We start from the raw sequence: 13,675 nt of genomic DNA, 5'->3' as shown, positions 1-13,675 counted from the left end.
GCGCAACTTATGTACGCAGCGCTGTACAGTAGAATACATTAATACAAACAGGAGGGTTATTAAGATAATAATAGATAAATACAAAGTATAACAATAAAAACATAAATAAATACAAGATACAGTTACAATAAGTTAAGAGTCAAAGACACAATAGGATGGAGGTTCCTGTCCCATAGAGCTTACAATCTAGATGGGAGGGTAATCGTGCCTGGTAACTAATCGCCCCATGTGTTTTTCATTTGAAGCAGCGTAGGTGGTTTTTCACAGTGAGGGCAGTGAGGTTGGGGAATGCCCTTCCTAGAGATGTGGTAATGGCAGATTCTGTTAATGCCTTTAAGAGGGGCCTGGATCAGTTCTTGAACAAGCATAGTGTCCAATCTACAGTTAGTATTAATGTTGGTATATATAGTTTATGTATGTGAGTGTATAGATTAGTAAGTATAGGTGTGTGTGCTGGGTTTATTTGGAAGGGTTGAACTTGATGAACTCTGATCTTTTTTCAACCCAACTATATAACTATGTAACTCATCAAGCTTTTCCACACATATTGACTGATATCTGTCCTAACCCAGATCTGATATCAGTTGAGTTGCCTGTAGTTTTAGCTCTCATAATGGGGCCAAAAAGCTGCTGAATCTGTTACAATACAAGACTGACTATATAAGAAACAACTCGGTTCACTTTGGCCACTCACACAATTGACTACATGAAGTGATTGGATTGCTTTGGAACTGGTCTGTGTACCAGTATAATGCAGGATTTTTATGGTTAACTTGATTTACCATAGAAAGGGTTTCAAATGAACAGCACATTCGTAGGCAAGTACCCATGCAAGTACCTACCTCCACAGGGTTTTCTGGTTATCACTAGTGAGCCTCTGCATGTTCTCAAACAGTACTGTGTTTATTTTTAACATATTTGAGCTCAAACAATATTTGGCAGGTTTGTATCAGACATTGCAAAGTTACATACAAATACTGCACCGTAATTCTGTATAAGTTATTTACATGTATGTGAGCTTCAAAGTTATTCTGTACAGAGGAAATCTATACATGTATTTAGATATACAGTATTTAACAATCATGAGACATAAGAACAAATGAGACATTTAAGTAATTGAAAAACTATATAGATGTCCTTTAAAAAAATGGCTTTGGGTTTCGAATAACAGTGCTTGAGAGACCCAGAGCAATTGCTTTGTCCATATGAGAAGGCGCCTTGCCAGAGCATTGTGTAAAAAATGTAACCCTATTCCGAGCTATCCTCTTAGTGCCGGCCCGTGGGAATGACTCAGATGGTCTTAAAAAATTCACCAGCTCATGGATCCTTTTCCATTATTGTGCTCAAATGATTTTTGCTCTGATTTTCAGAACCTTTCAGAGTCTTTTGTGTTTCCTGGTATTTCTGCATATCCGTTGGTAACAGAAACGTAACAGCCTTTACTTTGCCCCTAGGAAAAAACACTGGGGTCAGATAAGCTAAATCGCTTTGTTACCTACAGTACATGAACTGCCTTTAACTTAGCAGCTCTCCAGAATAGTCACGTTCATAACAAAGCCTTATACAGCCTTATCCTACCAGCATGGCTTCTAAACTACAGCTGGCCATACATGAGAAGATTTTTTAAAGATCTATTTGTTATCGTAGGAACGAGCTTATCTTAAAATGATTGTTTAAAAGTACAATTTACCCATCAATGTATACGACCATTGCAAGCGATATCGTCTAGTAAAGTTGAAGCTGGGAAAACTACCTGCTTGGTCCTGCAAACAACTGGATAAGGGGCAAATTTCATGGCTAACGCCGAAAAAACCCACCTGATCGATTTTCTGACCGATCTTTAATGAAAAATTGTTTGGTGCCCATTAACCTTGCGATAATTTGACAGATATGTTGGATTGCACTGAAATTGGTTGTTAGGGGGAGAAAAATCTTAGCGTGTATGGCCACCTTAAGTCTAAGCATAGTGATCCATAATATCTCACACCCAATATCCTACCAACATGGGTTTGAAATGTCATGGTATAAGATGTATTATCCAGAATGCTTGGGACCTGGGTTTTCCGAAAAGGGATCTTTCTGTAATTTGGATCACCATACCATAACCATTTAAACATAGAATAAACCCAAAAATATTTTGCTACCAATATACAGTCATAAAGCATAGTTACCATCAAGTACAAGGATTTGTTTTATTACAAAGAAAAAATAAGAATTATTAGAAAAAAAAAATTAGAATTATTTGTTTACAATGGACCCTATGGGAGACGGCCTTCCTGTAATTTGGATAATGCTTTTTTAGATAAGGGATACCAAACTTGTACTAGATTGCATAGCCTATATTGTAAATTGTTGAATTACAAATTCCTTTTGAAATAATATTTGGGGCTTAAATACCAAGACAAATCTTTGTCCAAGTGCCCATAGTAACTGAACAATGTTTGCTGCACTAATCCATTAAATGATAAATGCGCATTTCTGGCTGTGGGTTGATGGACTGATGGACTAATGTCATGTTCCTTCTGATGAGTTGTTAACTGCACCACTGCTATACAGGTATGGGATCTGTTATCCAAAAAACCCATTATCCAAACAGCTCTGAATTACAGGAAAGCCATCTCCCATAGACTCCATTTTAAGCAAATAATTCAAAACACATTTCTTATTAATATGACTGACCACATGAAAATAATGGAAGATTTTGGGCAAATAAGTACAGGTATTGGACCCCTTATCCGAAAACCCGTTATCCAGAAAGCTCCGAATTACGGAATGCCCGTCTCCCATAGACTCCATTTTAATCAAATAATTCATAATTTTAAAATTGATTTCCTTTTTCTCAGTAATAATAAAACAGATCCTTGTAATTGATTCCAACTAAGATATAATTAATCCTTATTGGATGCAAAACAATCCTATTGGGTTTAATTAATGTTTTATTGATTTTTTAGTAGACTTAAGGTATGGAGATCCAAATTACGGAAAGACCCCTTATCCAGAATACTCTTGGTCCCGAGCATTCTGGATAATGGGTCCTATACCTGTACAATCACTGATGCAGATTCACTAGCGTTTATTGCAACTCTGAACATTGCCAAGTGGGTTTTCTCATCTTTTCTGCTGGTTTAATCAGTTGCACTGAGTCCTTTCAATGCAAACAATGACTATTATTTATTCTACATAACAAATAAGCTGCTAAGGCTTGGCAGGTCAGTTTCTATTCTCCCAACTGTATGATGTGGATGTGGATGATGACAATAAATAGATTTATTAGTGCACCTGCCTGCCCTGCTGTCTCATACCTTGTTTTTGTTATAATTATAAGTCCAAATACTTTAAAATCCCACAAACATATTAATGTAATGAACTATCTACATCATACCTGCACTTACGCATATGTTCCTGGAAGGAGCTTGACTTAGGGGTGAGGTCCTCTACTGGTATATTAATGCTCTTGCCTTTCTCTGAGGTCAGTAGTTGCTCATTATCAGATCCTGCTTTCTGCACAGTTCCATTTAGATCCAATGTTCCAGTGCTGGAGTTTCTTTTCATATTTACACTGGATTTAGAATAGCCGGGGGTAGAGGTAAGAGATGATGACATTGAATACCTTCGCACAGTCATTGTTGTACCTGTGGTATTAAACACAGAAACATTGTAAATGTGACTTAAATGCAATCCTGTTGCAAGTAAAAAATGGGCTGCTAGTTTGGTGCAAGCCTTAGTATAGGGATTCATTATAAAGATATTAACTGGGGCAATAAATACTGCCGGCACTGCTATGGAAACAAGTACAGTTATCGGACCCCTTATCCGAAAACCCGTTATCCAGAAAGCTCCGAATTACGGAAAGCCTGTCTCCCATAGACTCCATTTTAACCAAATAATTCAGAATTTTAAAACTGATTTCCTTTTTCTCTGTAATAATAAAACAGTAACTTGTAATTGTTTCCAACTAAGATATAAATAATCCTTATTAGATGCAAAACAATCCTATTGGGGTTAATTAATGTTTTATTGATTTTTTTGTAGACTTTAGGTATGGAGATCCAAATTACGGAAAGACCCCTTATCCGGAATACCCTTGGTCCCGAGCATTCTGGATAATGGGTCCTATACCTGTATATAAATGTGCTGCATGACAATTTCATGTCACAGATTCTAACAACCCAGTAAGTATCACACATGTACAACACCTGGGTAAAAGTGACCAAAGCCTACTTTTTCATGAATTGTTGTAAAAAACAAACACCCGTTGGGTCAAGAAGACTAAATTTTAGAACAACAGACTTAAGCACCATGAAGTAAACGTGATTTTTTTTCTTACCAACCGTAACACCAATACTTATTTCAAACATAAAGGCTTTGCATTTTGACTGACTTGTATATTTATTTAGAAGCATTTTAAAGACATTCCATTTTCCTTCTGTTTTTAACCCTGTGAAAAGCCTTCCCCAGGTAATATATTTGGTCACTATTCTCTATTATCAGATCCAAAATAAAATCTTTCCTAGTAGGTTCTGAATTACCTGAAAGTTGTTATTTAGCATATTTACAAGCCTGATAGCTTTTTTTTTTTGATCTGACAATGCAATCAATCCAGCCAATGTCCCCCATAATAACAACTCTACCCTAAGTTATTCCAAACCCTCCTAGTGTTATGCCTGCTAATATATTTAGTGCTAATACATTTAGTTATTCTTGCTTTACATAAAAACATATTTCATGCCCTTTTTAATCCCTCTGTCGCCCTAAATAGGGTGTAACCATTTAAATTCACAGCCCAGTCGCACGTTTCAGCCCCCCGGGTCTCACTAATAGCCATTATATCATACCTTATAGTACTCCAGCTCTCCCATTTTACTTGACAATCATTTGCATTTGCTGGCATACAGTGGGGGTTACTACTTTTCTCTCTGACATTTACATTATGTAATGGAGAGTTAGATCTAAGGTTACTGTTAAACAGTTTTCTTTGTTTCAGTGAGATCTCCTTAGCCTGGTATACTATGTTTCCTTCTTACTCTTACCCCATGACCCCATTCTAATCCCATTACCCTATCTACCCTAGCTTTCTCATAATACTCTAGCTCCACCCCCCCACCTTGCCTAGTTTAAACACTTCTCCAGCCTCTTAGCCATTCTTTCCCCTAGCATAGCAGGCAAGTGCGATATAGACTGTACCTGAGGGGTAAATTCAGCCCTGTGCCTTAGGAAGCCAAACCCTTCTTTCCTACACAAAGCCTTTAGCTACACATGTAGCTCCCTATTTTGTACATTATTGGTGGGGGGTTGGTATCTGCAACACTATTTTTACACATTTAACCTGTAATAATATTCATGTTCCTGTAATTGATATTTTGGATACATAAAATTACTCAAGTAACAGAGGCCCAGGGTTACTTACTGTTGCACAATAAAATGTCTGACCTTAATGATACTTTTGATAACCAGCGCTACATTTACAGAGCCCCATATACATTTTTATGATTACTTGGAAGCCAATGAAACAAGGCACGGTGAATACAGTATAAGGACAATATACCTAACAAAAATGCATGAACTGGTAAATGTAACTGTTTAGCTTCAATCAAATAGATTCCAAGGTGGCTGCCAGAACAATACAGGGTAATCAGAGGCATTTCATTACATCTTTTAGAACTACTAATTTCCCATATATACTTTATAGATTATGTCAAAGTCCCCTTATCCAGTAGAGATACACAATAAAATGACTCCTGCATAATTACTCTATAAGAAAAAAAATACATTGATTTTGCCATTTTCATAACTCAGTTTGATGCCCAATCTATTAATCCAGCCGATAGAGGAGCGTTAGTGGTCTGATGCTGGGGGATATTTGAAAGACAGTTATTATGCAGAGTACATAGTCTTCCAGGAGGGTTGAGGTCCCATTACATGGTCAGTGATGCTTTAGTGTCCAGCTTAAGGGGTGCATCAATGGTGCATCAATATTGTTAATTTAATGTGCTGTAAAATGAGGTCAGGGATCTAAATGAATGAGCAATTTCAGGAGCTCAGTAAATATTTAACATTGCTGTCTGCACTTCCCAGCTCATATACTTACAGCAGCAGCATCCTGATTACTGGGTCAATTAGTAAGTGCTACTGATGAAAACTCTTAACAACAGTTGTACTTCCAAAATGTCACTGACATTACAAGGGCATTGTCACCTCAGAGAGGAATTAAATGAAATACCCACTTCAAGTCCTACTGGCTAGATACTAGATTCCTAAATACCCCCTGAGCTTCTAGCGAGACATCATACTCACTATTAAATATTTGGAGCAGGTGTGCAATGGGGGTTTGACTACACAATCTAGGAATACAAACAACAGACCTCTGTACAAGCCAGGGATTGTTAGTCTGTATATTGCTGGCCAACAGTGCCAAACTTTTATCTCATTCCCTAAAATCAATGTACCTAGTGAGGCTAAAATATATTTCCGAGACAGCTTCACAATCATCACAATGGATGGATACCAATAACAAACAGGAACAAATCTGAATTTTTCTCCAGTTTGCTTTCACTCACTAAAATAAATAAAATACTGACTCCAGGGGGGAATTAACAAGCAAGCAGATCTTCTCCCAATATGCCCACCTACGGCCATATCGGGCCAAGCGATTGAATTAAAACGGCGAGTATAGGTGCCGTCTGGGTACTCTTTTGCTTTAAAAGACATGTAAACTCTACATTTTCCTATATAAGTTATAAGTTGGGCACATCTCCCTTCGCCAGCACATCACACTTTGCCAAAAAAAGCAACTTTTACCCAGTGGCCATTTCCCTCTGACATCATTAGTGATTTTTAAACCTGCAAACAGCACATGTGCTGCAATGAAGTATGCAGGCTTACACAGGCAGAATTTACTTTGATAAAAAGTCCTGCTTGGACTGAGCACTGAAATGATTAAGCAGAGCTCAAGAGAAGAGGTTATGAGAAAAAAAACATGTTTCTCCAGCAGAATGCACAGCTAGAGTTTCTATGGAAACCTACAGTGCCATCTCTTCATTGGCTGCTAGATTGGAGGGCATGTTTAGTAACCTGAGTTAAGAAGAAATGAGCATGCTCAATAGCCAACAGTACCCAACAGCCAAATTCCTAGGGGAGAGGGCTGGGTGGGTTAGAGAAGGAATCCCAAGTGATTAAGGGGATGCTGCAGCCTTAAGGTCCCCATACACAGGCCGATTCTAGCTGGTGATATCAGTCCCTTAGACGGGCCTACCCTGGCCAGATTTCGATCGGGCAGGTTAAAAAATCTAGTCGGATCGGGGACCGCATCGGCTCGTTGATGCGGTCTCCGGACCAACTTTGCCTATACCCGTCATTATAATTCAATCGCTTGGCCCCAGGGCCAAATGATCGATTTAGCCTGGATTCTCCCGATATCGCCCACCCGTAGGTGGCGACATCGCCGAGCGAGCGGATCTGAAGGTGTATGGGTACCTTTACTTTTAACCTTTGAACAACAGGAGTGGCAGGTATTTAAAGATTTCAAAGAGGCTGATTAACTGATTACATTTATTAAATTTTTACAAATTTGGGGGCATATGCAAGTGTGGACTTCCGTGCATGTGTGTGGGGGGGAAGGTGTGTGTGTGCGATGAACGGAGGCGGCCTCCAGGTGCCCAGATTGGAAATCCGGCCCTGGCCATACATGTGAAGATCTGCTCCTTTGGGCAATATCAGCTCATCTATTCATTTGGCCCTGCTCCTCAGTCATTTTAGAAACCCAGCCACTGTAAAGGAATCAGTTAAACAGTACTTCTAACATAATTGGGACCTGTGTCATAAAGTTATGAGATATCCAATTTTTGGGCAACATTGGGCAACATCACTGGTGATGTTTGTCCCCAGTGTTAATAAATACACACCTTTGACTAATTTGACCTTAATGGTTGTTCTAACTGAGAGCTGAAGATGTGCCGATGCCCGGCCTACATTCTGACCTAACACTAACAGAGGACCATATGTTGATACATTTTAGCAAATCTTTTATAGAAATATAACCTACAGGCTACTTATAAATAAATCCCTCACACAAGCCTAAAGATGAAATACCTCAGAAAAGGATCTTTTTTAACATATTGTTCAACTTGGGCAACTAAAACATTAATAAATAAGTTACAGCCATAGAAACAGACAGACGGACAGAGCATAGTCACAAATATGGTCTAATACAGCATATAGCACAATTAATAGCTTGTTACTGGAAACCTTTGGTACACACACAAACTACTACAATTATGGCACAGTCTATTTTGTCAAAGAACTTGTGTACATTTGTGGTACGCACGCCATAGTTACATAGTTACATAGTTACATAGGGTTGAAAAAAGACCAGAGTCCATCAAGTTCAACCCATCCAAGTAAACCCAGCACACACAACCCACACCTACCAATCTATACACTCACATACATAAACTATACATACAACCACTAATACTAACTATAGATATTAGTATCACAATAGCCTTGGATATTCTGATTGATCAAGAACTCATCCAGGCCCCTCTTAAAGGCATTAACAGAATCTGCCATTACCACATCTCTAGGAAGGGCATTCCACAGCCTCACTGCCCTCACCGTGAAACCCCCCCTTCCCCCACGCTGCTTCAAATGGAAGCTCCGTTCCTCTAATCTAAAGGGGTGACCTCTGGTGCGCTGATTGTTTTTATGGGAAAAAAGAACATCCCCCAACTGCCTATAATCCCCTCTAATGTACTTGTACAGAGTAATCATGTCCCCTCGCAAGCGCCTCTTTTCCAGAGAAAACAACCCCAACCTTGACAGTCTAACCTCATAGCTTAAATCTTCCATCCCCTTAACCAGTTTAGTTGCACGTCTCTGCACTCTCTCCAGCTCATTAATATCCTTCTTAAGGACTGGAGCCCAAAACTGCACTGCATACTCAAGGTGAGGCCTTACCATAGAGCCATAGCGCTCATTCCAACTGCAATTGCTCACATTGACACCACTGAGTTGCACCCATATATTTGCCATGAGTATTTATGCAACTGCTCTCACATGTAAAACAGAGATGCACCCAAGGCTTCAAACTGTTAAAGTATTATTAGCTATATTATTATATAGGTTCACTGGGGGAGGGGGGTGCCAAATGTTAGGCACCCCGAGTGATTGTAATCACTTACCTGATACCCTGCAGAAATCTGCACCGGCTCGAGGTACCTGCGTGCAAGCGATCCTCTTCAGCTTTTCACTCTTCTGCTCATGTGCAAGCAGCGCAAACACAGAAGAAGGAAGACGATGGTTTACTTGGAGGTACCCTGAGCCAGCGTGGTTTTCTGCTAACAGGAGCACCAGCCCGGGGTATCAGGTAAGTGATTACAATCACTGAGGGGTGCCGGATATTTTGACACCCCCCCCCAGTCATACCTTTCCTTCTCCTTTAAAGTTATATTTACACCTTATAATTGTTATCTATTTCATATGGTTTGTAAGATAAAATTGGCTTATTAACGTGATTCCTCAACCCAGCTTATCCCTCCAGTGCAAGGAACTCAGCTGTGTGTCGTGCATTGCACACTGGAGACTCGTGCAGGAATCAGCCAGTTGAAGTGAGTGGAATCAGTGGCTCACAGCATGAGCGCGTCCCTTGCAGCTGAAAAACAACGTTAGGTAGAGGAATTTACAAATACAATGTGAAATATAAAAATCACTGAAAGAATAAAAAAACAGGATTTATTTGTGAAACTCGTCTATTTAATTTCCACTAGTTTAATGGCCTTTTTAAGAGGGACACTTTCCCTTTTGACCTTCATATTACAGTAACTATGTTATTAATTAGTGACAATGAAAATACAGCAACACTGAGCAGAGGAGCAGCCTAATGAGTATAATTACAGCAATAACCAATAACCTTGTCCCCTGTGTGACTCCTTTAATAATCACAGAACGGAGTCTTCACATGGTTTCCTCCCACTGACCTACATTTATCTATGAAATATAATCTTAAATTAATCAGTAACCACTGCCAGAAGATCACATTGCACTGGGAAATGAGCATTCATTTTCTTATACAATATATAAATAATATATCTATATATCTATACGACAGTACTGCCTGCTGGGATTAGCACGCTGTGCTTCTTTACACCAGTATACAGTATACACACACTTTGGCCCATGGGCTGGTAATTATGCACATTGGTAATTGTTTGGGGTAAAAGTACAGTATATACAGATTTATAGAAAAGTATTTATATTAAGCAAAATACCCGCAAGGGCATATCTATCTACCTACGAATTCATATTTCCATTAGTTTGTCTTTTCTCTGCCAGTGTGACACCGCTCATAAGATAGGAGTAATAGTAAGTAATAGGAATATAATAATCTTACCCCCAACAAATGTTACATAGAGAGTAATATTTCCCCTATTGTAAAATATGAGCATATTATAAGTCCCTGAGTAAATGACCCTATAAAGACAAAAGGCCGCAGGCTGTTATACATGTCATGAAATTGCAAGACAGCTTCTTATAATACACATATTCAGTTGGTCAATTGACATCACTAAGCACTGACTATAAATGATGACATCACTGAGCACCATTTATAAGGATATATTTTACAGGGTATTTTTTGGCTTTTGTGCCTTTAAAGATATAAAACAGGGGATGGCTGAATTACAAATCCTTGCAGACAAAGTTGCAGTAACTCAAATACTGAATATCCCCACAAAAGCACATAAAACAAGTATATCATATACAAGAACTATTTATAACTTATGATGGGCCATTCTCCCTCTTACACATCTTCAGTGACATTTATATCATGTTCATGCAATGAACAACGCAGGCTTACAAAGGCAGAACTTACTTTGATAAGAAGGTCCTCCTTTGGTTGTGCCCTGTAACAGTTAAACTGAGCTCAGGACAGGAGGTTAGAAAAAAAAAAACATGTTCTCCACAAGAGTGCACATAGAGCAGAGTTTCTATTGAAACCAGCAGTGCCATCTCTTCATTGGCTGCTAGACTGATGGCTGTGTTTGGTAACCTAAGTTGATAAAGACTGAGCATGCTCAGTAAGCCAAGAGCCAAGGGAAGGGGCAGAATGGGTTAGAGAAGAATTCATCCCAAGTGATTAAGGGGACATTTTTTGTGGGGGTTCACATGTCCTTTAATCATCCCCCTGCAGCTTGTGCAAAAAAGCAATAGAATGTAGGCATGGAAGTAAAGCTGGCCATACATGTGAAGATCTGCTCATTTAGTGAGCCCTTGAGGTGGGCAATATTGGGCTCATCTGTTCGTTTTGCCCTTGGGCCAATGATTGGATCATAATTGCAGCTATGCAGGCAGTTGGATGTAGGACTGCATAAACGCATGGCTTGTACAAGGAGCCGGCTCTCATATAGTGCCTGCTACAAAGGCCACCCAACAGCATTGTTATGGCATTCTATAGCAAAGCCGGGCAGTACAACAAACTAACTTGATAAAGGGCAAGTAAGGGGCCCAAAATATGTCGTGTATGGCATAAATTAAAAGCAATTTTTTTGCAGAAATTTTGCATTTTGTCTCGTGCTCCCCCCTATATATATTTTTCGATTGGACATTGGCTGAGAGTGCGGCTCTATTGCTGGGGGTTTGATGCATGAGGTCTGGAAGGCTGGGCAAAGAGGACCTATCTAGTCGAGTACAACAAAAATACACTAAAACCCTTCTTCTATGTAGAAGTATGGCATCTATTATTTGGAAAAACTTAGCTTGTACTTGATAGAAAGCAAGCTGCATAAATCCGGACTAATGGCAAAATCACCCTATTTGGATTTTCTTTGTTTTAATGCACATTTAAAACCTGTTATCCAGAAAACCCCAGGACCAAAGCATTCCAGATAATACATCTCCATGCACATGTTTATAGACACATAATGAAATGTTACCCTGCCCTGGATACCTGTTTGCTCCTGTAATTTCTGAGCTGATGGAACAGAAGCATTTCTGCGCAGGACTCCTCTGGGTGCAGCTTCTTCCTTATGAGCTTGGCTGAAGTTATTATCATCCTCCATTTCAACATCCGTCCCAGCCATCGTCCTGCTGCCAAGCTGATTTATTTCCCCACGCAGAGCCTTGTTTTCTCTCTCCAGCTTCTTGATCTCCGAGCGCATTTCTTGTATTACTCTCATTAATTGCGTGCCCCCTTCCATTAGGCCTCTCTGCTGTGTTTTATGCACTGAGCAACACAAGGACAGCTTGGACAAGGAGCCGGCTCTCATATAGTGCCTGCTACAAAGGCCACAGCATTGTTTTGGCATTCTTTAGCAAAGCTGGGCAGCACAACAAAAGGCTGTCCTACACCCAGTACTAGGTCATCTTTCACCAGGAAGTGAGCTTGGATTAAGCGGTTAGACAAGGGGTTATTAATAATTTAAACCTGCATGGTTTTTCATTTCGGTTGGACTTTACTATGAGTATAGGTGAGAGAATAGTTTCTAGTTAATGGCTTCATGACTGATTAGTTCTAAATTAGCTATAGGCAGAAGCAACCAGCCACTGGTATAATATTCCCCTGGAGAAAAGGAGCAGCTTGAGTTGCACTTATGCATTGCATCGTCTGATTCTATTTAGTAAATGGCATAGAAAGTTCTCCATGTTTCAGATTTTTCTCCCCCGTCTCTCAATGACTGCTGAAAGCTTTTGTGTCACAAGGGCTGAATTGTGAGCAGTTGCAGGTGTGAATAGACTGAGTACAAGGCAGCTTATGGCACAGGAGACCAGTAATGGATTACAAAAACTAAGGAATATATTTTTGTATGCTCATTCCATCAGGGCAAATAATTTATAGGCTTATATTGCAGTTTGGACAAAAGCAGAAATATCCTTTATTTTATCCCATCGGCTGCTTTCATTTTAGATGTGTGCTCCCTTTTCTGACATAGATTGAATGAGTTAAGGACAGGCCATTAGGTTTATTAGCCAAATGACATAAAGCCCCAAAATGCACACACAGAAGTTATGCATTAATAATAAAAGGTTGGGGGCTGCATTTAAAAGCATGAAAAAGATCTGGGGGTTGCAAAGTGGCAGCTAGAGGACTGCATGCAGCCCCCCCAAAGCCTGACAGGCCTGCAGTAGAGGCTTATATTAATGTAATGTAATGGTGTAATGTAATAAAGTTAACATGCCCATCTCTATCCCACCTTGCCAATACTCCACAGAACAGGCTTCCCATGGACATATTCCAATGTCCTTTCTGCATGACTACCTTACAGTGCCAAGACCTCCCCTCTGCCTATACTGCATACGTATATTCAACATACACTGAGATATACATTGGCTTATTGAAGAATTCTGTTCAAAGCGTTTGCAGTGGGATTACTAACTCTTTGGGAATTAAAGTGTTGAATATCAGTTACATCTCTTTGCGCCATTCAACTCCCACGTACTATCTAAAAACAGGAGCTAGGCCTCTGCAAATCATAGGGTTGATTGTGCCTCTGTCGCTTACATACATACCAGCTATTACAGTGCAGACACATCATTTCCAATGCACAGCCATTCTAATGCCATTAGATAGTGTTCAGCTCTAGAATGCTGGAGATGGGTCAATCAACTGGTTAAGAAATACAGGTTAGAGGTCTTTGAGCACTGAGTCTAACACCAAAAAGGAGCATAAATTGCACACAAATGA

General features: G+C 39.6%; 1 protein-coding gene across 1 annotated transcript; it reads right to left on the bottom strand.

The window, feature by feature from the left end:
• Window positions 1–466: 466 nt before the first annotated feature.
• On the bottom strand, window positions 467–3,777 carry LOC116410931 (putative coiled-coil domain-containing protein 195). The gene is made up of 2 exons (XM_031902591.1): window positions 3,383–3,777; window positions 467–1,450 (listed from the first exon to the last, which is right to left on the bottom strand). The coding sequence occupies exons 1-2, from the start codon at window positions 3,736–3,738 to the stop codon at window positions 1,318–1,320; spliced, it is 489 nt and encodes a 162-aa protein (XP_031758451.1). The 5' UTR covers window positions 3,739–3,777; the 3' UTR covers window positions 467–1,317.
• Window positions 3,778–13,675: the final 9,898 nt, after the last annotated feature.

The sequence above is a fragment of the Xenopus tropicalis genome, chromosome 5 (assembly GCF_000004195.4).
Source record: "Xenopus tropicalis strain Nigerian chromosome 5, UCB_Xtro_10.0, whole genome shotgun sequence".
Taxonomy (NCBI): Eukaryota; Metazoa; Chordata; class Amphibia; order Anura; family Pipidae; genus Xenopus; species Xenopus tropicalis.
The sequence above is the reverse complement of the archived record's forward strand: the minus strand, read 5'-3'. Positions and strand labels throughout refer to the sequence as shown.